Source organism: Drosophila eugracilis, unplaced genomic scaffold, assembly GCF_018153835.1.
Source record: "Drosophila eugracilis isolate 14026-0451.02 unplaced genomic scaffold, ASM1815383v1 contig_90, whole genome shotgun sequence".
Taxonomy (NCBI): Eukaryota; Metazoa; Arthropoda; class Insecta; order Diptera; family Drosophilidae; genus Drosophila; species Drosophila eugracilis.
In genome coordinates, this window is record NW_024573812.1 from 10,674,869 (window position 1) to 10,701,385 (window position 26,517).

Sequence of the window (26,517 nt, forward strand, 5' to 3'; positions counted from 1 at the left end):
GGCAGGTGGGCTCACTTACCGGACTATGTTGCAGCAGCTCCGTATTGGGCATGACCAGCAGATACCACACCAGCCACAGCGAGTTGTTGGCCGCAAAAGAGGCGAATAGATTCATGTGCAGCGTGATGCGGGCGCACTTGAGGGATCTGGGCAATCGAAAGACAAATATGCGAATCGAATTACTTCGGGCGGGAATTTTCTTCTTTTTTTTTATTGCCAAATTGCAAGTTTGTCTATTGACCAATTTGCATTCGCCCAGGGGCAAGTGAAGCAGATTGGATAGGACACGAGAGGCTGGAAAAGTCCTGCGACCGAAAGGCCAAAGTTCATTTTCCGTTTTCCTTTTCGCCTTTGCTCAATTGCATTGACTGCCGGCATCTGGTCAAACCGAATTGTAATTTCATTTCTTCACAGCAAATCAATTCGAATGGCTTAGATTGTATTCTATTATCGCAAACACTACTTTATCATTATTTAAGGTTTTCAAAAAGGCAAATGTGTGCTGAATTTCAGTTTAATTCGCATCCAGAGATTAGTTCTGGCGAGGTAAATAAATAGAATTTTGTTATGACAAACTTTAATTACTTTCTTTTTTTTTTTAACTGAAATACAATTTTAAGCTACTATAGTCTAACGTTTCCATCTTTTGACTTAATTTCCTCTCTCGAACACAATTAAATTTTATTTAAATTGAATTTTCCTGGTATTTTCATTACAGTTTGTCTGAAGTGAATGTGTCTGTGTGGGATGGGAGCTTTTCCCATCCATTTGGTCACGCTTCTTTGTCATTAAACTTTTAATTATCCACTTTTTTTAGGGCAGACCGAATTCCCACACGTCGCTGGCCTCGTTTTATTTGCCTTTGGCACACAATTTAAAACACTTCTGTCAGTCGCTCCGTTCCTGTCCTGTCCTGTCCTGTCTATAGGATCCCCCTCGGTGCGCATCCCCCTTATCCTATACATCCTTTAGACTCATCTCTATCCGAATGAGCGATAAACAAACGGAGAGCACTAATTGGTCTGCAGGCACTGGGAAATTAATCGATATCCTGCTTCGTCTACCCACGGCGAAGAGAAGGGAAAAACTGAGAGGACTGAGACAAAGTATTTTCCCATTTCCGGCGTCAATTGTCCCACATTAAGCGAGTGCAATGAGCATTTGGGCCAGCACCCAGGTTGGCAGTTGATTAAGCCACTGTCACATTTGTTTGCCGTCAATAAATTTCATTTTTGGCGCCAGTCCTTCGCCTTATAAGTCGTAATATAACGACCAGTGTGCCTCATTACCCACAAGAGCTTTTTCTTGCTCCCAACGAAGCTGTCAACTTGCGACCAAGACGAAGGAGTGCAAAGTCCCTTCGGCCATACTCACTTGAAATAACCCAATATGGCTAATGACAGTAGAATGGCCAGCAGGGAGGTGCCGTAGCCAACCTCGTAGATCAGATTCACATTGTGCCTCCACTATATAGGATATATATTTATATATAATGTTCTTATTAATTAATAGCATTGGGGATAGGGTTTAGCTTACCTCGAGGTCGTCGAGATTTACGCAGGTTGTGTAGTTGGACCATGTTTTATTGGTCAGCGGATGCTTGAACCACTCGCCGTCGAGGCCGCACTCCTTGTGGGCATATCCTGATTTTGCATTGTAGAGTAAATGATGTTAATATATGTAATCCACCACAAACTATTTTATTTACTAACTACTCTTCCGTTCAAATAAAAAGTAAGCCACAGTAATGTTTATCCTACTTATTAAGCCTTTTCATTAAATATTTAATCTTTTAACCGAACTTGTTTCCAATTTTTTATTATCACAAAAATTTGAGAAAATCCTATCAACATTCTCTGTATTAAACAAATATTTACAAAATAAGTGTGTGATTTAATGATTGACTGTTGGATAAATATTCCAGCTCATATTTACATTTTGCGGTCAGAGAGAGAATTAAATTGTATTAACCATTATTTATGGCCTCTGCCACCGAGGTGGCCGCAAACAAGTTGCGGTTTGCCGTTCGGAATAAAACCATCTCAATTTGTTTTTACCAACTTAAAAAATTGAATAATCATTTTGTTGGGGTCATGTATTTATTCGAATCATGCCGAAAAGTTCGTGACAAAAACATTCTTTTTTGCAGTTCGGCATGTCAAGTGCTTTTCGATTGCGAATTACCAAAGTTTTTTAGAGCAATTTGCCGAGTGGCACTTGTCGGAAAACAGCAAGAGAATTTTTCCAGTAAGGAATTTTTCGAAGGTGAGTTGTTTTTTTTATCAGGTCGTTCGTTTTTCTGGCTATTCTTTAACCGATGATCTTTTCCCTGAATCCATTTATCGCCGTTTGGCACGCAGACGGAGAAAATCACGTATACGCGCTGTGTGGCAGATAAGTAGCCAGAGTAAGGAGTAAGGAGTCAGGGAGTTGGCGACCACAGCTCAGCACATCGACATCCGGCGACCGGAAGTGCCATAAAAGTTAATGGCGGCGCAGTGCCAAAGCACATAATCTTGTACAAGCTGGCGGCGACCCCAAAAGGCGAAAAAAAGGAGAAAAAATCCAAAAAAGAAAGGGGGAGGCGCCAGGCCAAAACCACAAGCTAAATGTAGTGAAAGTAGCACTTTCTTGGCGCTCGCCTTGTTTTCCTCTCTCTGTCATAACACACAAGAAAAAAGTCATTCAACTTTTGCTATTTTCGTTGCCCTGGCCATGGCCAAAACGGGGTTAGGATTTAAGTTGGCCTGCTCCATATTGCTGAGAGCCCCCATTAATGCAAATTGACATGCAGCGCATGATTTATTCCATAAATTGCTTCAAATATTTATACACATTTATGCCAATTTTGTCGAGCGTGCCGGGGTTTCTTCTTTTTTGAAATAATATTTGCTTTAATGCCCGGGTTAATCAGCATTCGCCAAGCATAATTAATTAGTTTTCGTTGTGTGTGCTCAGCTATTCAATTGATTAATTTATATGGCACTCATCTACTAATTATGAATTAAATTCAATATACATAGTGTTGGCAAAAATATGAGTAATTATTCAGTTACCCTTTGGCTGTTGGCATTCTGCGCATATTTTCATTAATGATTCAACAATGATTGGGGAAAGCTACGTGAAACGGGGACTATTGTGGTTGTCATCAACACCTTGACAAGGACACTGATTAATGGCCTTAACGATGTTATCCTTTTGGGAAATTCCTTGAAAAAAAATGATTTTCTTTTCATAAAAATCGTTCTTATCACTGGGAAACTTAAATACCTTTCTCTAACCTGTTTCTTCTTGATTTACATACTCGACTTTAACTTTGCCCAGCATCCACAACCAACTTGGCCTTGTTCTCTACCTTAGATGCGATTCCAGGGAGTTCCCTGCAAATCGTGCCAAATCAGGCGAAAACATTTTAGCATTTTGTCGAGCTCTTTTGGATAATTCAGCGGCCCAAGGAGCATCGAGTAGACGGCTTCCTCTGGCCTGAATATTGTATGTTCCCAAACGACATACGAAATCAAAGCATAAACATAACAAGTTTCCAATTGATTTGGCCTGGCTGCGAGCGTATTTTCTGTTTTATTTATGTGTATATAACGATGAGCTCGGGGATGAGGCCAATTAGAGGGTAGACTGACTGACTACCCCATCTACCCAATCTACCCCATCTACCCCATCTACCATCTATACATTCAACCACATTGCCTCGTGCCAACACATTTCCCTTTTGGAAAAGTTGTATGTTTGTATATACGAGTATATTCATTTTATTTTTCGTGTCATATGCAGATCCCCAGCTGACCCCAAAAACGGATGTAGCTTTGCGGAATTTAATAAACAATTCAGCTCCTGGACGGCGTACTTACTTGCTGGATCGAATCCCGTGATGAAGCCCGGGCAGAGTTCGTAGGCGGAAGTGCCGGCGGCCGTATCCGGCCAACAAAGCCAGCCATCAAAGGTGCCGGCGCAGTGGGCTCCTGCTCCTGTTCGTCGGCGGGGGCAAAGGGAAAGGTCAATTTAAAGTTACTCGTGCATAATGGACACCGAAATTGCAGTTGGCTAGTGCCAGCGAATCAGGCAAAAAAATAATAACTACATTTTATTTTTAGATTCTTTACCAATAAAAGTTCTTAACTTTAATCAAGCCCAGAATTCAATTACTCTTAAAATTGTTAAACTGAAAAACATTTATTAAGAATTATTATTGCTTAAATAACCTTGATAAAATGATTCCTAAGGTCTTGTTAGTTTCATTATTAACTACTTTAACTTATTTTAACTGACATTTTCGCTCAGTGCAAGGACTCACCCGCTAGTTGACCGCTGCCATTTAGCCGCGTTTCGCAGGCAGTGCGAAGTGCATCGAAGTCTGGACCGCTCTCAGCGGCACTTTCGGCCATGGAGGCGTCATCGCTGCCACTGCCACCGAAAGTTGCATTGGGGTTGGCGTTGGTGTTGCTGCCAATCTGCTCGCTCATGGCTGCCTGCAACTGCTGCACTACGTCCGCTGAAATGTGGAAAATAAGTTTCGTTAGTCAATCAAATTGCTTTCCCAGAGCTCATAAATGTGTGTGCAAATAAGTGTGTGTGTGTGCGCCCCCGCTTTTCACATAAGTATTTGCGTTTTACGGTCCATTTGAAAGGGAAATTTAATTGGTTTTCCAACAGCTTGCCACTATTAAAGTTCCAGGACTGCACGAGTATATTGTTGCAGGGATTCCAACTGAATTATTTATGGCTGCACTCATTGATTTATTTTTATTAATAGAAGATACGAGTTGCGTGTGTTACTTATTAACTTAAACAATGGCATTATTGATGTTAAATGAAAGTATTTACAGCACATATTTGTTCCATTCAATTTGTAAAAATACTTAAATGCTGTACAATAGCGATTTAAGTAGTCTCAATTATAGCCTGTTTTTAGGGATATTTTAAAATCAGTTGGTAAGACAGAAGTGGTTTTAAAGTAAAACGTAATTTAAATAAATTAAAAGCAATATTGGTAGTTAAAGAAAAATATTTAACATCAAAAAATAATCAGGAGATGCATTTAATAATATTTTTTTATCATTAAATTACGTGATAAACGAGTAAGTTAACAAAAACTGGTTTAGTATACCTAATAGTATAAGCTTGTTCCACTTGAAAGTTTAAATATACAAATTTGAATAACTGTTTCTACTAAATTTATTGGTTTAACTTCAGTATCAGTAAAAAGTATAAATATCTCCCCAGTCAAGTGCCATGTATGCATTTTTTGCTTTATTATTTTATGACTTCTTTCTTATTGATAAAGAAATGTCCAATAAAATCATTTTGTATCTGGCATTCCCTGTGTTTTTGAATATTCCTTTAAAATCAAATAAATATTTACAAGTTTCTGTGTGCGAATATTTCTGTCAACCTGCATAAGTTGACAATGTTTTTCTGTAAACAGCAAACAGCAATAAGGTGTGTGCCAATATTCACTTGGTCAGGCTCAAACAAATAAGTAGGTATGTCGAATGGTGAAGGGCATTCAAGCTGAAGCTGGCCATGTGAAAATGAAAATCGAAGGCCTTTGATTTGGAAATTCGAACGTTGGAATGGCAAACGACAAATTGCTGGCATGTGGAAACATGTCAGGTGGTTCTTCTCCCCATTGGTGCTTTTCCATTTTGTAATCTTATCGTTTAGGCAAATTGCTGCCTGCACTTAAATTGCCAATTGACAAGAGCAAAAACCACAAAGACAGCAGTCAGGAACGCAGAAAACTGTGCTTCGAAAGCGAACATCATAAAATCCAGGATTGCAAATTGGCTGTGCGGAACATGGATGAACAGGGGAGATGGAGAATGGGAAAAAGGGGGAGTCTCCCTGAGGGTTGGGTAATGGCTGAACTGAATGCATTTTGTATGCACAACACTTGTGAGCGAGTAGCGTGTTATGACAACTCTCTGCCACGTTTCCCTCGGTTTCCCCTCTCTCTTTTTTTCGTGCAATCATAATACAAGTTTTTATATTTATTACACAAATTACACGAAATCGCATAACATCACTCAGGGCAACTCGTACGCTTCGCACTCCCTGGGTTTTTTGCCCTCGATGTTGTTAAGCTCATCTCCCAGCTATTGGGGTTTAATACCTAAGCTGAGCAGACAAATTTGGTTATTAACTGGCCGTAGCCATAAAAGACATTTCAGGGGGCGAGGGTTCTAAGTGGCCCCTTAAATTTTACGACTTCTCCTCGGTACAAACTTGCCCATAAATCCACCCGACATTGAACCTGATCGTCAGCCATTGAATAAATAAGCGATTCGGTATTCAACTTGGTTGAAAAATAGTTAGGTGTTAGATAAAAATCGAATAAATCATGCAAAAACCGGTTTATTGGCGGTGCTCAAGGGTGAATTTTAAGCAAGGAAAAATAGGGAAAATAAATACAGCGGGCTTAAGGAGATTGTGGTATTTGGGGTAAGATTTCAAGAAGAGTAAGTGACAAAATTAAATCAACACAAAGTAAATATGATGAAAAATAAATTAAAAATAAAAGGTATTGAAGTGATCATGATTTACAGGATTCGGATAGAATCCCTGAATTTATCATGTATTAAGGCTACAAATGAATAATTTATGACTATTGAAATGATTTATTACATAAAGCCATTAATTGGTAATGATAATTTAACGTTTGTTTGTTAAGAAATCATATCATAGACATAATATTTACTATTTCTATAAAACAGTTCCCTGATATCCAGATAAAAGTCGATAAAATACAGCTGAAAGTGTGAATCGAAATATAAAAGGTGGTTGATTTGCGTAGCATACTTTCTAGCGTGTCTCATTGCCGAAAATGTATAGGCTTTTGGTTTTAATGTGCTTTCCTTTCAGAGGGCGTATAGGGAGTGCATGGCCCTTAACAGGCCAACCTACCTACAGGAACATCTCCTCCCCTATACCCACACACCCCCTCGATCGGCTAATAAAAATATTTTTACGACAACGCGCGAAACTCACGCAAAACGTTGGCAATAACAGAAATTAGCAATAAAAGCGTGTGGAAAAGTGCCATAGGCGAAAAGTAGCCGGCAAAAGAAAAAATGTTGTTCTGTAGGGAGGAAAATTAAGGGCTTTTCCTAGCAGAAGCAGCTGCGGTGCGTTAAACAAGCTTGACTTGAGTTGACTTTGACTTCGGCAGCCGCCCTGCGCTAATGCCCGATGTCAGGGATCCGTAAATTGCATTTGATAAAAGCGAACGCGAGGAGACCTCAATAAAAACGGCAGGGCGGGGAAAAACAGGAAAGCGCGGAAAATAGGAAATTGCGGGCGGTTTGGCAAGGGGCGAGGAAAAAAGCATAAAACTGGCAAATGTATTTCACTTTGTGTATGTGTCTTACATGTGTAGTAGGGGCATCTATTTTAGCACTCTGTACCAAAGTGTCGACCCTGGCCACGCCCCACATTTGGGGGCAAATAAAACTCAGAAAAAAAAATGGTAGAATCAGTCATAGTGAAAAACTTTGTTCGCGAAAACGCTGGCAAAACTGTTGTGTATTAAAAAAAACGTAGCCAAGCGAAATTGTGCCGTCTGCATCTGTCAAAATGTTTTCAATGGCTGGTTTGGTTTGGATTCGCTTTTCCCGCAGTTTCCACATTTCCCCCGACGTATGAGTAATGAAAATGTTTGTTTGCCGATTTCCAATTCGTTGACTGTCAGTTTGCGAATCGAGCTGGGCTCAGTGGAATGGAACCCAACTATACAACTATCCCAGAGATAGTTTATCTTCATTCCGCGCTCAGCGCTCAAAGCACCGAACATCTTTTAGAGTTTTTAGCTGCAGTAAAATTTATTAGGCGCATAAATCATACAACGATGTCTGCACTAGCCTGCTTCTATCGCCCACATGGCAAGAACATTTAATGATTTATGATGGATTTTCCTTTTAAATTTTGTTCGCTTTTCAAGCAAACAAAAGCATCAATTATTAAACGCTAAATGGTGGGTGGCAATTAATACCTCTCCCTGGAGTGCAGCATGAAAGGAAATCAAAACGAAAATATGGTTTAAATCAGAATGTGTTATGCTTTAAGAGATTGTGTTAAAAGCCAGCCATTTCCACGGAATTTTATATTTTATTGAGTGTTTTTTGTTGTGTTATTTTTTCTTTTTGGTCGGATTTGCCGAATGGGCTTTCAAATTGCTTAAATAGCATTTTGCCTAAAACAACATTTTTCGCTGCTGCGACAGTCGATGGCTAGCCTTGGCCCGTACTGTGGCATTCCATTTGGATTTCGCCGGATTGGTATTGATGCACTGAATCATTTTCCATTTTCCATTTCCCATTTTCCACCACTTGTGTTGCCAATGGAATGACAGCGCATAAAGGCAATTTATGAGTTTCCAATTTCGCCGGCTCCTGTGCATTTCAGTCGGGGATTATAAGTAAAAAGCCCTTTCACTGACGGGATATTTTATTTGCTCTTCACCGTTGCCAATTGAGCTTGAACGGCTTAAGGCTCAAATGGGAAACCAATTAATGTGCTAAATGACCGTAGATGAAGTCAAAATTAATCTTTAAAAAAAGAATATTAAATCATTGCAGTTAAAGTGCAAGAAAAACGTGTATAAATTATGCTTATTTTACTATGTTCTGGTAAACATTCTTTCATCTGAACACCATAATTAAGAACTCAGATTTGAAGTCGGCAATGACCTATAATATTTATTGCAATATTTATTTACAATATAAACCATAAACCATTTCACGACTCAGTAACATTTCCTCTATATTCTTCTACGTTTAAACTCGAAAGTAGGACCGCTACCATTTCTAACATTTTACTATGTCTTACATCGATTTATTTGCTTTATCACCCAATAATGTCAGACATTCATCCCAACCGAGAAAGGAATTTATTCGGAAAGGAATTGAAATCGTCTTGTCCCCGCTGACAGACACATTCTCCTTTAGATGGCCATTCAAATCGCATTTTGTCATCTTGTATGCTCCGCCAGCAGTAATGTCCGGGGAATGTATCACGACCAAGAACCTTTTGTTGATGGTAATAATGCCAACTGACAGCTGCCATGGGTAGGATTTTTAGAGAGAGCGTGTTGCCTGATTTAGCGCTGCCTCATATTTCAAATAAATATAAAGTGTAAATACGGAGTTGTTCAACAGGCAAGAGGAGCCGAGGTTGAGATGCGAGGAAGAAAGAATCAACCCACACTCAGGGACATTACTTTCACCGCCAGCCCGGATGTAACCGGGATTAACCAACGGGGGGGTTAACTTTTGCTGGTTGGCCGGCGTCAAATAGCTGGAGATGGCGATAAAAATGTTGCCAGAGATTACGAGAACAAGCGATTTATTTATTTTCCCAACACACACACACTTCGCCACTCGCCTCTGGATTCAAAAAAAGGCAACCGGCAAGCGGCGATTGTAAAGCCGTGAAAGCCGAGCCCTAATGGAATGGAATAATTTATAAAACTGGTCCGAAAGACACCCAACCGGCCATGAATTAAAGAAAGATGAGGCTTTAAACCAGTGAGCCGGAGTAAAATGGAGTTTTTTTTTTCAGGTTGAACGGACCAACGTAAACTGCATTTGTGCCACATTCTTGCTTTGTTACTCTTCAGACTCTTTTTTCGCTTCCTTTGAGTTTCCCAACTGGTGTCGACCCTTGGATCCTGGTTCATTGCTTTCCCGCTGGTCGGGTGGGAGTATCCAGGTGGGTTTTCGTCGGATTCTAAAATGAAATACGTGCCACACGTGCTAAATGCCTTGTTCTCGCCGCTTCCTTGTTTCCTCGCAGCAACAATTGCACAATTTGTTCGCGCACGAAAAATTTGCATATGTCTAAGCCAAGGAAGGTGTTTGGGATCTGAAATGGACTTTGTTTGCCGTCTGTTGTTTGCTCTTTCACAAATGTCTTGCGGTCTACTCGAAAGTGCTCAGCACACACCATAAACATGTACAGATTTGGTCATAATAATAGATCTTGAGGTGGGCTTGTGCGTGAGAAAAGATTTAATAGCATATAAGTTTATTGGGTTTTAAATATTATATCATTAACTGAGAGAACTTTTACTTAGTCCTTTAAGCCCATTTAGTTGGAAACCACTTATAAAAATGTCTAAAAGTGTGCAACAATTCTCTTGTATATCTTATAATTGCTCAATGCAATGTGCGTTGCCTTTTGATCATATTTAAAGGCAAAAATCGCCAAAAATTTAATGAAAAATAACTAATCATGATAATCTTGTCCCTTAAGAAATACTATTATTTCGAACCCAACTGTTTGCCCCATATATACCCACATATACCGTCTTAACAACAAGGAAAGCAGCTGCTCAAAGGCACATTGCATGTGCCGTATCCTTTTCAAAGTGTGACAGTCCTGGCAACAAGCAGGATCCCTTACCCTGGCTGTTATTTAACTTTGTCATTTGGCCAAAGCCAGTGAGAAAATTCTTGCTTTAACTGCGCTTATTTGTTGTGCTGCTTATGTACTTTGATTTCAACAACTTTTCCTCAAGTATAAATGTACTTTTCCCCCTTACATTTTCGCGGCTCAAGTGCACATTTCTTTCATTTTGTTATTGTTGTCTTGGCCAAACTTTTTGTGAGCTGGGAATTTGCTTTTTCTTCGGGTGGCTCTTATAATAATTCCAGTCGAGGCGTGTTCATCATAAAATTTGATTATTTCTTTGCCGTTGCTAGGACGGGAATTTATACTTTTTTGACAAATACTTTGTAGTCCAATTGAAATTTTGGAAACAAGCAAAACGGTTAAAGTGGGTTACTTCAATTTATATAGAAACCAAAAAGATTTCTTGAGAACTTGTGGCAAAGAGAACCTGGAGAGCATTTCAAAGCTGAAAACAAATTTGAAAAATAAATGTTTGTATTCAACTTTTTTTAGTTAATGAATTGTTTGAAATAAGAGATTGATCTTAGACATTGTTTATGCTAGGGTGAAGACTTGTTTGGTTTCTAGTAAGACGGACAATGAATTTGTTTATATTCAACGGCTGACTTTCATTTAATTTGCCATTATTTCTTATTCACGCCCTAAACACCAGCTCACAATTAATTTGATTTCACTACAATCCCATGCTAAATTAGGACCCCAAATTAGAGTTTTCCGAGCACGAAGCCAAGGTAATTATTTGGCCAGCTCACGCACTTTCACTTCCTGCGAAACGAACTCAATTCATATCAATAACATTATTTTGTGGCAGGACCTGCTCCTGCTCTTGCTCCTTCTCTCTCTTCACTTGTTTTGGCCCACAATTTTTGGCAACACAAATTGGAGTAGGCGGCAGTATTCAGGCAGTTGGATACCCAAACAAACACACGACCTCGTCGCACTATTCACTTTTCATATCAGCAATTTTCTGCACGTCTCGTTGAGTTTTGTTTAAATGTGTTTACAATTGACTACACCCGGGCCGAAAGTAAAACCCCGTCGATGTTTCAGAGGGAAGGAAACTGTTGGAGGAGGCGGGGCAAAAGCCATTGTCAGCCGACTTAGTCGAATTGTTTTGTCCTCGTCACCTCCATTTCCATGCCATTTCCACAGCCTTTACCCCCTCTCCCCCCTGTTAGCTAATGGCAATTCGGAAAGGCAGTTTGATTTTCATATTTCATTTCATTTGCAATTTGCGCCGCCTTTAGACAATTGTTGCTCTATTCATATGGAAATTCACATTCGCCAGCTTAGCTTTGCCCAAAGCGTTTGTTATTGTTGATGTTTTGATGGTATTTTGAAAGAATATTTCACTTTTTGTATACGCTGCTGATGTTTTTTGATAGGTTTCTCAGGATTACCTTCAATAAGTTTATGGGTATAAAAGGCTGTTTAAGCTACGATCAATAAGCTTTGAGTTTATGGCAATAATAAAGAACTAACGATTATGCAACTTCTTAGTTAACGAGATGTAATGTTGTTAATCTAATGTTACTACTTCTAGTAACTGTAAAGTTAAAGACCCATAACAAATTTCTTAATAAATTTGCTTTTCTTAAACTAAAATTGCACTTTTAGTTATCGATAAACGTTTATTTCTACCCGTTGTTTATCTACTTACTAAAATGTTTTAATATCTATTACAGTGACAACAATTTCAGCTTCCTTTGATGTTGCTTTGACTTATTTATGTTGCACCTGGGCTTCCTTTGTTGCGGCTGTTGCTGTTTCAACTGTTGCTCTTTGTGGATCTTTGCTTGGGAGGGGACTTTGTGCAATTGTCAGTGGTTCATTTGACTTGACACCCAGTGCCGCTCAACCCCCTAACCAATCCCCTCCTCTCGCCTGCATGCATAATGGAGGAACAATGGCCGTCAGTAGAGGTTCAATAATTCCAAGTGATGGGCGAGTGCTCGGGGCAGCTGAGGCCTTTGTGTTCGAGTTGCTTTCGATTTCACAAAGTTTGTGCCTAATTTTGCATATGACCCGTGGACAAAGGAAAAAGTTTGCTTAGGACTTCTGGTTGTCCGACTGGAATTTGTCGGTGATTTATTGTCCATTGGTATCGGACATGCCGAGCAATTGATTTTGTATTTGTAAAACACTTAGAGTATCTGGTGTCGTAGTAAAACGATCGGGAAACAAAGTTCCTAACAGAATTTGTTTTGCCGTCAAAAGTTTTTAATTAAATCCAAAAGTTTTAGAGTGAAGTGGTCAGTGTTGTTAGTCTAAGGTAAACTATAGGGATACTGACCGAATCTAATCTGTATCAATAACAAGCGAACGACTCCGAACTGCGTCACCCAGAGATACGGATGGACTGACCCAAGTATCTGGTGGAATCAAAAATTAATTAAATGTATCTTTGGACGCCGATGGCGCGTGCTAAGTTCGAGTTTTGAGTTAAGTCAACACTTGTTGCGCTATCTCTTCGAGGTGGGATCATAAACTTGGCCAGCAGCTGCAAACTTTTGTTTACCGACTTCTTGTTAATGAAACCAAGCGAAGAAAGACACCACTAACGAAGTCGAACTTGTCTTGGCCTTAATTAATTCAGTTGTAGTGTAATTTTTTCTGGCTCGAACTTGGGCCGCCTGTGATATTTAATTAGGCTTCCGATGACAACGGCATGAGCCTGAGCATGAGCATAAATCTGCGTAGCAAACAAATGAGTTCGTTTGTGGACCTCCTCCAGCACAAATGTATCTGCCAGATACAATCACAATTCCATTACAAGCCAGTCGGGCGTATACTCATATGTGTATGTGCATCCACTGTCCTGGCCAACAACTCTTGGCCACATTGTGTGCTTGGCATTAAGTGCTTATCTGATTTGCCTTCTCGCCCACGAGACAAGACTGAAGCGAAAACCGAAAAGCAAAGCCAAGTTGCAGCCACAGGCCATGTCAAAGGAACTTTGGTCTTTGAACCTTTCGTGGCGCGTTATCGAAAACTGTTTTGATTGCACGCCTCGGAGCCAATTAAAGCGATGTTGCCAATTTACCGCAGTTGGCCAACAGAGTCAACTGGGTGGACGCTGCACAGACGGTCGGATAATTCAATAAACTTTGCTTCAGATTTATCTCCCAGGGCAGGGCTACTTTGTCGCTTGCCCAAAAATCTCAGCTCATGTGGATTCTGCCAGGAAGACGACAGCTTCTGGCTCCACTTTGTGTTTATGCATTTAGCAAATTATGGGCATTATGGCACATGTTTAACCAGATTCTCTTTGCCTGGCATATGGTAAATGAGCATGAGCATGCAGATGATGCACAGAAAGAAAACTATGTTTTGGAAACACTAAACTGAAACTGCAACTTTTAAAGAAATTTTAGTTAGGCCAAGAAAGATCTTAAATCCTTATTGGCCCTATCTTAGAACGGTAAGACTGAAGATCGCACACTTTTTAAAAGGCGTTTATTAAATCGGTTCTTCGTTGTCTTTAACATCAATAATAATGAAATGCTTTTTAGAAATAAACTTTAAGGTTTTTGTTTAAGTGCTGCCTTTTACGATCCCTCCTCCCCGATAAGCAATGCAATTCGGTTGCTGCATTCTCCTCGACCGAGCTGGGCATAATTTTCCATATTTCATGCTGCATGCAACAATGAATGCCAAGTGGGTTAAACGAATGCAACGTTCGCCTTCATGCAGAATATTTCAGATTGGTAATAACAGCAGGAAACTTCCTGCTCTGCGGTGTTCACTATGTCATCTACTTAATTAAATTCTCCGCTCTATGAATACAAATTTTGCTTAGCCAATGTTTTGTTATTTTGTATATTATTTATAACTCAATATGTCATATACAAGTTAAGTTACACTCATAAACCGATGACCAATTATATTGTTTGCCAATATGAAAACAGAGCATTATACTTTTTGATTTAGTGGCTGACTTTATGGTTCTTTTGTAAACAGCTAATTGATGAATTAGATTAATGGCCATAATAATAATTTCACCTATAGCTAATAGTTAGATAATGGCACAAAATTATTTGCTTAAAGAGTTATTTATGAGCTGTGCTGTATAAAGAGGAATATTTAATGGCATCATAAAACCGCTGGTAAAAACAAATGGCTTGTAGTCAATTATACTCCAATTTGAGTAAATGCCTAGACCTTGACGCTCTTAACACACTTCGCACTCAATTTAACCCAGGAGAGGATGGCCAAGAAGGTGCTCCACCGCCATCTCAGCGGAAAGAGGGAACCTCAAGGAAAATCCTTAAGTAAAAGGAGCGCGGAAAAGAGGCAGCACCCTTCGGGACAACCCCCGTGTCAAAGGGAAGCGAAATGTCGAAATGAATTTTCAGACAGTGAATTATGTTTTCCTTTGCCACACTCCACTCTTCTTTCTGCCCGTTTTTTGTGTATTTTATGCCAATGGGGGCGGCATCTTAATTACCTGCAATTTCGTGGCCGCAAAGCGCACACAGAAAAAGGCAACAAAAGGTTGGCAATGTGGGGTGGGGGTTTTTCCGCACAAAATAAAGGACGCTTCTTCGATAGAGCGTTTTAATTTCAATGGTGGTTACTATGGACCCAGCACTCTCTCTTGTTAAAAAGGATATGCTTAATGTATGGATTTTGTTTGCCAACTCTTTGTGCTCCGTCTTCTCTTTTTTCGCCTTTTGGCAACAGGAGTGAGCAAAATGGGTCCGCAATAGATATAATACGCCATAACTTAGCATAAATTACGCGGACATATCCCGAGGGGAAAGGGGAGGAGACGGCATAATTGCTGTTTATGCATACTTAATCAACTGACCAAAGTCGAAACGCAAAGGATTTAATGACGAGCTGAAGCCGGGTGTTCTGGCTGTTCTTGTTCTGGGTGTTCCGATGATTGGATCAGCTGGCTCTAAAAGAACAAAAGCGGAATTATGTCAGAGCACGCAGCCCGCAAAACTTCAATTAGTTTCTGGTTTAAGTTTCAGCCCCCGGACTGATTGGTTCTGTTTCATCTGGTTGCCAGTCGGAGGAGGACATTGATAACCACGTCCCCGATACTGATGGACTGGCCAAGTGACACTTGCTGCCAATCCATCTGCCACTCACTCGAGACGGCCGTGCGAAGATGGACATTTGTTAAAACAATCCCGGAAAGGAGGTGGTGGTAATATTAAGCTGCACAAGAAGAATTTTTATGATTTAAGGTGTACTTTGATTATATTTGGAAGTATTCTTATAAAATATAGTTTATACAATTTATATTTTATGATACTTCTGTTTTTACGATGTTTTTGTATCTGTAGTTAGGTTATGCAATAGGAATAATAATATTTATAAGGAAGTAGAGAGGTTTATCAATAATAGTAGGAGGCAGTATAAAACAAAGTTCCTCTACTTCATATGAAGTCTCATCTAAACTTTTCTAATTCCTATTACCAACATTTATGTATACGATATGCACTTTCAGCTGGTTTGTATCATTTTCCATAATGCCATTTTGTTCTATGTGGCTATATAAATATGAATCTGTGGCAGTGCCCCTGCGCCCCTTGGGTGTATTTATGAAACATTTTGCATTATTTATACCACTCTGGAACTCATTAGCCGGGATTTAGTAGAGGTCGAGCGGTGAGGGCAGCTTTAAAGCCGACTGCCGGTCGAGCACATTAAGAGCAGCAGCTGACCTTTGACCGACTTAATCCGCAGCCCACTACATTTTTTTTGTTTCGCCCGTTTAGTGGCACTTGCCACTTGACTGCTGCTGTTGCTGCTGGAATCCATTCGCAGGACACTCGAGCAGATCCTGTCGCATAAAGGCGGGCTCTAATTGAAAGGGAATTTCGAGCAAATGTGTCCCTAATTAATGTTGCAACATTTGTTGCTAAAAGTTTCGCCTTTTTGTTCCCACGAAAACCAAGTAATTAGAGGACCGGCTGCCTTGCTCGCCTTTTGGCCATTAAACAACCCAATAAACAAGCTAATGAACATCAAATGGAACTTGTGACACGACAAACTTGGTAAGAACCCAACAAAGGCGACAATTTGGCAGTGGACACTTGGCCACAATTCACTTTCTCTTCTTACACATCTTTAATTAAGTTATGCGCACTTTTTTAATTGCTCATTACGAACGGATCCCGGCCAGAATTGTGAGGGCGGACGGCATGGTGTGGGTGTTCCTTCACTTATTCAAATGCAATTTTCATGTTGCATGTTGCAGCATAAAAAACCAGCAGCCGTCGACGCACCAAAGCCAAGTGAAATGCGCTTATTTATGCCGTGTGATGCATATTGCTCGTCTTGCACTTGGAACCTTGCCACATGTGCGTCGCCCCATAAATATTACGCATACGCCGCATTGCCGGCAGGTTGACCACAACCGCTAACCTGGTTTACCCAGACAAAGCAGGGACCCAATTTATCATTAGAATTGCATTAGGGCTTGCCTTTTGGCGAGGTGAGTGGATCAAATGCACTCCCACGACAGTGTGAGAATCAAAATTTGGCCCTCGTTTTTTGGATTTCCCTTTAATAAATAAATCTATTTCTAACTTATCTTGCTTGTTTTTATTGAAATGAATCGCTATGAAGCCATATCTTCGGTCAGTATAATTATCTTATCACTTTTTTGAGTATATAAGGCTTCTCTTGTCTTGCTTTTGCTGGCTTAGATTCATTTTGGTAGATCTTGAAGGGCCCATAAATTTTAATTAAAATATAGTTAACAGAAAAATTTCCATTAATAATAACAAATGCTGTAGCTCGTTGATGGGAAAGGCTTTGAATTAATTCTTAGTTTATGATTACTTTGGGTTTTACTGGAAGGAGAAGAGGTAATAAATATTATTAATTATACATTTCTTGATTAAACTTATGAGCTTCGAGTACTAAAAAAGTGTTGTGTTCTTTTTAACCACTCTTTATTTTAAAATTTAACTAAGTACTGAGTGTAGATTGAATAAAAACAGTGCGTTCTTCCTTAAACCAGATCAAAGATACATTTAAGCCAATTGGGAAGTGATAGAACTTTATGTAGAATATAAAGAAGTTGCAGATAAATAATACTCAAATGTTTAATTCAATAAAACTAAGGTATCTAATCAAATTAATAGATATAAACACGCTATCTGCTGTACATACTAAGAACCTCTTTTTAAAGCAAAATGCTGGAAAGACAATCCCTTGGGGCGTGAAAATATTCACATATCAGTTGGTGCCACAACCATTTGTTAACTTGTAACTCAACCATGCTTCAAACAATTTGCAACTTTCAACGAGCGAAAACTTTGTATGCCGCCCCCGAAAATTCCCACGTAAATCGGCGCAGTTTGTCAATGTGTCTGAGCGACACGCCTCGAAAATTGTTTTAATTGCAATTACTGAAGCCGCACTATTTCGCTGCGGCGGCCTGTGTGGCACAGTGAGTGTGTGCCTCTTCGTTCTGGAGACGTGCCCCGAGGAGAAGGCCTCGATTTTGAAATGAAAATTTAATGACAATTTGATTTGCAGCTGTCAACACTTTTGGCCGAGATGCCAAGTGGCAAAATGACAGGCGACTTCCGGCGCTATAAACGGCGGGCGTACGCGTATGATGTGATGTGTCAATAGAAAGACGTTTTACACACATATATATTTATATATGTAGCTATTTTTTGGGCCAAGAGTATGTGTCTGAGCCAGCTTGAGGTTGCCAAGTTAATGGCAACAAGTGTCTGACAAGGGCCCGAGCATGAGCTTGGCAATTTGCGCCTGATTTATGGCCGCAGACTGCCGAGGAACTCCTCTTCGTTATCTAAAGAGCATATCGATGTTCGCCGCACAGCGATGCTGCAAATCATATTCAAAAGCTGCCCCAAATCGGAAGTGGCCACCAACAGGTGTCCCTGGCCATGTTCTTGTGGCTGCTAATTTATGGCCAACTGCGGGGGGCTGGGGCGTTGGGTGCTGAGTAGTGAATGCTGGGTGCTGGGTGCCAAGCCCACGTTGCCACGCTGCAATTGATTAATGTCAGTGCTGCAAATTAAGCTCAACACACGATGCCCCTTGACTTGGCTCTTTATTTCTTTTTTTAACAAAAGTAAAAGCGACACACGTGTAAGCCACCTTGAAGAGGAAACGACTGAATGTGGATGTGTGCGATGCTTCATTAGCGCCGACAGTGGCACAAAGAACCTGCTGCCAGCTGGTGGTTCTGTGGTGACGTGAACTGTCACCGGCAGCAGCAGCCAAGGGAGCCCAGTGAATCCCAGGGAGCACAGCCCAAAAAACCAGCAGGTGGGCCAAAACACAGCCCTGTCATCAGCACAGATTGCCGAGAGAAACTATTTTCCCCTCATCTCGAACGGCGGACAGGCTAAAGCCACTGGAAAAGCTGCTCCAATAATTCCTTAGCTAACGATCTTTGTTACGGGGCCCACGACTAAATGCCGGGCTCAAGAATGCCAGCCTAGCCTTATCTATATGCACTGGGCTAAAAATGTGGTATTTTATGAGTTTGTTTGTACTTTTAAATTTGAGTTATATTCGTTGAAATGAACAAATGAATGTATAAATCATAAAATGTTTGTTGGGCATTTTTAAATAAGTAGTAGTAATGTAACTATGTTTACTAAAGAAACATTAATCGGATAAATATATTATTTTTGGAAAATGAAAATGCTTCAGAAAAACTTGGACCTGTACAAAATAAATTAAATGAATGACATCAAAAAAATATTCTATAAAAATGTACAAAATGTAAATGTTACCAAAAGAGTAAAAATCTGATAAAAAGCTTGAAAGAAAAGTAAGATCTAACTTTAGCGTTAATTCAAATTTGAGAATTCAGAACATAGAATGTAAATTAAGACATTGGTTACCCAATGTTCTAAATAAATACCTCATTGTCCGAGCATATTTGAAGTTAAATTAAGTCAAGGTATCTAAATTTCCCCATAAAAACAATAACCAATTAAAAATCTATAAAATGTAATTTATTTATTCTGAGAGTGTCGTCATGTTTACGACTTCAACAATCTAAGCTTTTATTGATCTTGATTATAAACAAGAAATAAAATCGTGACGGTAATAGAAAGGTAAAAATTTATGTTAATATATTATTTATGGGCGTGTCGATATCAATAACGATTATTTCAGTGAAAAGTGTGAATAAAGAAGTAAAAATATTAATGAATAAAATAAGGCAACTAATTAAGAACGTAAGCACTCTAATTTAGATGCCACTTTTTGCGGCAGTGTGTGTGGGGGAAAATCACGATTCTTCCTGAAGTTGTGGGGACCCAGAAATGGTCATGACAACGGTGCCCCGAGTATCTGGCCATGCGGCTATGTGGCTATCTGGCATCAGCAGATGCTGGTCCACTGCCCGCTTTGAGATGTTTAGCCAGCAGACAAATAAGTTGATGTTGATTGTTTTTGCCTGACTGCGGCACGTAAACGATACTGACAGTCAGTCCATGGGCCTGGATCTGGCCATGGATCCATCTGCCAGCCGGGCGAAACTTAATTTCTACATTTGCCGGCAGATAAAGGCTTCAGCTTCAGCTTCAGCTTCAGAGTGGGTAAACTGGTAGCCGCACAGTGGGCTAAGAGCGGCATTCAGCCCAGTCGCAGAGCACGCATCTCTTCCATTAGACGCTTTTAGAGATTGTTAAATTCCAATTAACAACTTTTTTTCTGCTGCCAGTTGGCCCGCTGATTGCCAGGGCATCTTCGGCCTGGAAGTTGGAAACCTGGAAGCTGCCTTTTAAGGCCAGCTTGAGACCAAGAACAAGTTGTTGTTTTGGCCAGCGTTAATTGAACCCGCACACACGCACTGGGCCATGTAAGCCATAAGTTGTCTAGTTTGTTTGTTTGTTTTGACCAACATTTGTCGGCGTGTGAGTCACGTTGCCGCGATGTTCCTGCATTGTAATGCTTTATGGGGTCCCCATAACCATTTATTTTAATTTTCCTGCATTTGCGCCGGCGGTCAGTTTGGCATGGCTATGTCTATTGGCCTTAACAATGACGTTGGCCGTGCGATCTCATCATCATCATCATCGCCGTTTGATCATCGTGCCCACTTCGAAAACTGGCCGCACGCGGGGTAATGAAAATTAATTGAAAAATTGATTGAAATTGTGCACTGAGCAGTTCAATCAGCGCTCGCTTGATTTTTGTTATTGTTTAGAAATGTCCGTCTTCTTGTTGTTCTCCTCTTCTTTTTTTTTGTGGCAACGAAAACTCTTGTGTTTGGAAAATTGCGATTTCAGTGCTCGCTGAACCCAAAATAGCCCATATTTGCCATTAATTTGAAAAATTTGTAATACAATAAACACCGATGAGAGCTCAAATCTATATCCGCTTTTCCTGTTATGTAACTGGGTTGTTGAAATTTTTCGGACAGCAAATTAATTTGGCAGCGGGCTTAAAAGGATGTATCAATCAATGGGCCAAAGCCGCAAATGATGGGAAATTGATAACAAATAGGGGAATCGTGAATCGAAATTGGCCAATATTCGATGGAGCTGAGAGCTTTGCCAAAAGTGATTTGATTTTGATTTCTGTTTACATGAACGTGTACATCACATAAATCAATCATAAATCGGCTTTATAAGCAGAGAGAATCAAATTTTTGATTAGCAAGAAATTAAACAAAGTGTTAGGACTCTGAAAATAAATAATTCGATTCAAATTACTTTTTTAATTAGGCATTAGAATGTTAATGTTTAATACTGGTTAAGGTTAGCTATTTTTGGCTTTGGTATATTTTTGATAATCGTTTCATGTGCTATGATGCTCTCCAGACTTTTTTGATCAAGATTCTATAAACATAAATAGAAAATGGGAAAACCAAAACAAATTCAATAAATTTGATAAATCTAAAATTATGAAATGAATTAAATTTGTTTTGGTTTTTGCTGCCTTTCTTAATGTGTGTTTAATAGCCTGAACATTATTTTTATCATCAAGTTAGCCCTTTCATTCACTGCAATATTAAATGCATTGTTTATGGTTTTTAAATAACACACTTAAGAAGCAGTTAGCGTCATTAGTCTTGGCCTTATCTATCCCCAGTTAGTATTTGCTCCAGTAGAAAAAGATACTTCCTGAATTACTAGCTCGAGAGCAGTGATTTATATCTCTTGAGAGTCATCCATTCACTGGGAAGCTCACAAATGCAACTGCAACCACCATGCACTTGTGTATTATCACTGACAATATTTACTCATTAGCCGCTGCATTTCGCTCACGTGGACATAAACAAAAGCAAAGTAAAAACAAAAACTGTGGAAAGAATAATATATATGAGATTTTAGCTAAATGCATTTTCTGGTCCAAAAAATATTCCACCAGCGAATCTTCTTCCCGGCTAAGAGATAGCGCTTCGCTGGAATTTATTGTTTAAAGTAAAAGCTAATGCAAACTGTAATGTACATACTACATATATATACACTGTACATATATATATATAAGTCTGTGTAACTTTGCTTAGTATCTATGACATCTAGGCTGCAATACGCGGGCGCCACGTAAACGGCTGATGGCTAATGGCAAATGGCTAACAGCAAATAGCGAATTTAGCCGGTGGCAAATTGTTTGCTTTCGGCCGCCAGGCTCAACTTGTTACAGTGACAAATGACAGTAGATATATCTTGATCATCGCACAATAATGATAGTGTCGCGCTGTGTGTCGAGCTATGTGAAATCATCGTCGATTTGCAGAATGTCGATTGCAGATTGCCAACAACTTTGCGTTCAACAATTAAAGACATTTCGGCCAGATCGCAAGATTTATGGCCTTACAACGTGCGTCAGCAATGAAGCTGGTAAAATCAAAAATCAAAAATCAAACGAACGAAGAGAAATGCTGGTCCATTGATTTATGCAGCTGCTATCCGAGATACGAAAGCCAAACAAAGGCCAATTCACACTGTGAATAGGCGGACCCAAAACTGAATCCTTTGAGCGTTTTTCACCCAATCAGACATTTGCATAATGGCCACGCACTGGGACCAAATCTTAAATATATTTCATTCATTCTTTGGGCCAACTACTAAAGGCATCAGTCATACAAAAGAGTCTGCAAGGCAGGTTCCGGTTTTCACATTCACACGTTTTTCTCTTTTCTTTGCTTTCTTTAGCAGGAAAACACTTTACTCTTGAAAAGGGGTGATGTTTATTAAGCTAAAAAATGTATAAAAAATAAAATGGGTTTTAAGGTGGGAAGTAAAGTTTGAATAACATTTTCTTTAAGTTCGTAGCACTTTGTAGAAGATATTTTCTTTTGATTTTCTAAACTTCTGAAATTTTACAATATGGAAGATAAATACTTGTTCTTTTTTAGAAAAATAGTGAGTTGGCTTGAGTTCCCTTTACTTTTAGTAAGTGTAACCCAAAGACCTACTGAAATCAACGCATTGTAGATCCCCTAGCACAATAGCCCGCTGGGTGCATGAAAAACGGCCAATGTAATATGATAAAATCCCACTACAAGTGTAAGCCGGAACGCACAGGCCTCATAATTTCCGGTTGCCAGCCCTGCGGCAGCGGCATGTGTGCGTTTTGAAATATTTGCCCCATTGTGAGTAGGCTCTTACCGTGAAGGAGAGGAGGCGGCTGGTACAAGGAATGGAATTCCTCTTAGGCAGCCCGCCGCATATCCTGCGGCGTTGCAGTGCTCGGCACCCGACTTTTCCTGGCTTTTCTCTCCCAGACCAGGAGATCCCGCTGCAAGCCAAGCGGCGCTCGTTGACGTTGTCAGCAGTTAATTGAATTAGTTGTTAATTTATGGCTATGTTTTCACTGGGAATTTGGTGAATGTGCGCCGGGACTATGATGGCAGCAAGAGGGAGAAAAGTGAAGCTTTGCCAAGGACTCCGGTTTGCTTTTGTGACACCAGCGGAGGCGTCGTCGGCGGCGGCGTTAGAGACTGAGACTTGACTTGATTAAACGCCTGCCACTTAAATTGGCATTTAAGCTACGCACTCGGGGAACTCTCACACAACAACAACAACAACACACGGCGACCGATGACAATGGCTTCGAGGAAATAATAATAAAAGAATAAGTAGAGCACACACACTTCTCAATGGCCGAGGGGGGAGGCTAAAACTTTTTATTGTACATCCATTTGGTTTTAATGAGTGATTCGCGCACACCGTTCGAAAATGGCTTTGATAAAAACGGATTCGGTTTCGGTTTCGGGTTCGGAACCGGCTCGGTTGCGCGAGGAGCGTTCCGAATACGCGGCAGTTGGACGGCAACTGAAATCCGCATGCCACACGGCTGGCAGCCGGCGTGGCTGCTGCTGCGACAACATGTTGCCGAGGGGCATGTTGCTGCTGCTGTTCCCGTCTCGACCCATTGGCAACATTGCGACTTGCTGTTCGGTCTCTTATCAGTGCACTCTGGCCAAAAAGCATTTGGGTGTGGTCGAATTTTTGGTCATAATGGACAAAAACATTTTTAATGATTTGTTATGTCTAGAAATAGATATTTTTTATTCTTTTGGTTTTAAGCAATTAAATAAAAACCAATATAACTTTGATAGACATTGATTATTTAAATGTTAATTTTTATTTATTAAAATAAAATGAAATAAAATAATATTTCCTAATATCTCCAAGCTTTAATAATTAAACACAAGTAGCATATAAAATAAAGGATTATATTATTATAATTTACTTTTGTAAAAATTTTTAAGAAAGACTTAAATTAAATAAGCTATTTATCTAACTAAGAAAAATTGTATAATTAATCACTTATTAGAAATTGTTATTAGTAAACAACAACAAAAATTAATAAAGTTATTTAATTTATTTAAGCAAAATAATGTTTGTCCCACGGTGACCTGGTCTCAAAGAGTTTTCCGAGCTTTGCCAGAGCTTTCCGCTGCGATGAACAGCTGCAGATTGGCCACTGGGTTGTTTTTGTTGCCAGCAACTTGTTGCTTGCCTTTATAGAGACTGATAAGGAGAAACGCTCTAAATCAACCGAATTTAAATGCAGATTATTGGACTCTGCCGCCTTTGATAACCATAAGTTAGCGCCGCTCGTAAAATCATAATCATAAAAACCATTAATCACTTTAACATCAGCTAAATTCTAATTTTAAACTAGATTATCAGCAATATAAATGTTTAGAAAAGGGGAAATTTCTTCAAAGCAAACTTTTTGTAAACACTTGTTGATATTCTGAAAGGGGATACGTTTTTTGACAGTATCCTGCTTTAAAGCTAATCAGTTTGGGTTCTGTCTTAGCTTTCCTTAGAAAGCTATAATAATTGGTAACTTCTATCAATCCCTTCAAAACTAAAAAGCTTTTATTAAAAAGTTCCTTTAAGTTCACAGGATGTAAAATCCAAAGCTTTGTAATAAATATTTTCACGAAAGTAGTTCCTAGAATTCCCAGACATTCCTTCAACTAAAACAGTTTTCAGTATGATGAGTGGCTCCTAACCAGCTGTGATATCACCCTAAATACTTAGATAAAGTTTAGCCGAGATTGGAATCGAATAGATATGTGAACCACTTGATAGATTGTCTAACACCCTGTTTGAACACCAAGATAGTCTGCCTTCTTGAGATAATATATCGCTTGTCTAGTGATTGTCACAGACAAATGTTGACAGCACGTCTGTTCTGATAAGTCGGTAATTATCTATAATTGATAGGGCAAACGATGCGAATAGAAATCGAAAGCCCCAAAAGTCCCAAAGACGATTCTATGGGCCAAATAAGTTCCCCGAGCGGATCTCTTTGATTGCTCGCCGCTAATGCTTGGACAAACACCACGCAAATCTTTCTTTAAAAGCTCATTTATATTGGCAAATTCTTTGTTTAGTTTACATTATCAAAGAATTTTTAACCGCTTAGGACACGACATAGGTGAAAGCAAAACCAGCCTCATTCTGGCCATAGACGTCATCACTGTTGAAGAGAACCATCAAAGGACCGGGATTGTTGCCTAGAAAAAGTGAGAAAGTTTTAAAACAAATATTAAAGTGTATCAGTGTTTATATATACTAATGTTTTGTATAATAATTAGAAGAAAACGCGGGAATAAATATCGAATAGTTTTCCGAGCAAGAACAAGATATTTGTTCACCAGTGTTAACTGAGCTTTTCCACACTCAAAAGCTCTTTCAAACTTACTCGATATGACCACATCCTTCTTTATGGAGCCACAGAAGTAGGTGGCGTGCTTGTGGCTATCCTCCAAGGTGGCCTGTGGCACCATGAGGAAATCAGCATCCAGATCATTGGTACTCTCACTGCTATAACAGCCCTCATCGGTCGTCAAGGTGGAGGCGGCAACCACGGCACCCACATTAAAGCCGTAGGCGCGAATGCTAAATAACAAAATTTAAGACATATTGTTAAATAATTAATATGAAAAAATGGAGTTTATAGCTTACGTACGTTAAGAGCCTTAGTATCAGTTTGACGACGGAAGCAGATGGCGTAGTTCATGCGGGATGGATAGATGCCATTGCCGTCGTTGTAGTTGAAGGACTTCACGGTGCCCTTGGACTGAGGGAAGTACTGCAGGCAACCAGGCGGGGCCACAAAGAAACCATCCTTGATGGTACTGGCACGACCCTCGATGGTGATTTCCTCCTCTTCAAAGTCCAGCGAGCGAACCGAAGCTCCGGCCGGGCACTCCAGCTGGGTGACGGTCATGTCCCAAGAGGCCGTGGGCAATCCAGAGGCTCCAGCACGATCGGCCAGGCTAACAACTAGATCCACCACGGAATCACCATCGGTGGCATTGAAGGGCACATAGATATGCTGCCAAACCTCCGTGCCGCAGAATTTCAATCCATTGACCTCGAAATAATCCCGGGTACACTCGGCATAGGTCAAACCAGAATCTTCCGTCTCTAACGTGGGTTGAGCCAATGTCATGGCCCAGTTGATACGCAATTGGCAAACGTACTTGCTGTACGCCTTGATGTGGTACTCGCATTCCCTTGGGGGATTCGAGGGATTCACTAGATTGATGTTCTTCGAGGAGGTGGAACCACCACAGGTTGGTGTGGCCACCGAGGCTGCTTGAATGGCCGTTACCGCCACCAGGAGGAGCAGGGTGCTAGCTATGCAGTTCTTCATTGTTCT

At 40.0% G+C, this 26,517-nt stretch overlaps 2 protein-coding genes across 3 annotated transcripts in view; both read right to left on the reverse strand.

Moving 5' to 3' along the window:
* LOC108112033 (calcitonin gene-related peptide type 1 receptor) overlaps positions 1-23,644 on the reverse strand; it is a 30,131-nt gene extending 6,487 nt beyond the window's left edge. The window contains 6 exon segments of the mRNA XM_017221780.2: positions 20-146; positions 1,375-1,466; positions 1,537-1,643; positions 3,867-3,983; positions 4,310-4,507; positions 22,998-23,644. Of these exon segments, the coding sequence (XP_017077269.1) occupies positions 20-146; positions 1,375-1,466; positions 1,537-1,643; positions 3,867-3,983; positions 4,310-4,478 (612 nt within the window). The 5' untranslated portion in view covers positions 4,479-4,507; positions 22,998-23,644.
* Positions 23,645-25,199: 1,555 nt separating this feature from the next.
* LOC108111911 lies at positions 25,200-26,517 on the reverse strand. Of its 2 annotated transcripts, XM_041819689.1 has the most exons (3): positions 25,814-26,517; positions 25,555-25,751; positions 25,200-25,366 (listed from the first exon to the last, which is right to left on the reverse strand). In XM_041819689.1, exons 1-3 carry the CDS (start codon positions 26,509-26,511, stop codon positions 25,272-25,274), a joined length of 990 nt encoding a protein of 329 aa, XP_041675623.1. In that variant the 5' UTR covers positions 26,512-26,517; the 3' UTR covers positions 25,200-25,271. The 2 variants fall into 2 exon arrangements, with proteins under 2 accessions (XP_041675623.1, XP_017077039.2); XM_017221550.2 differs by lacking the exon at positions 25,200-25,366 and having other exon boundaries at positions 25,624-25,751; positions 25,822-26,517.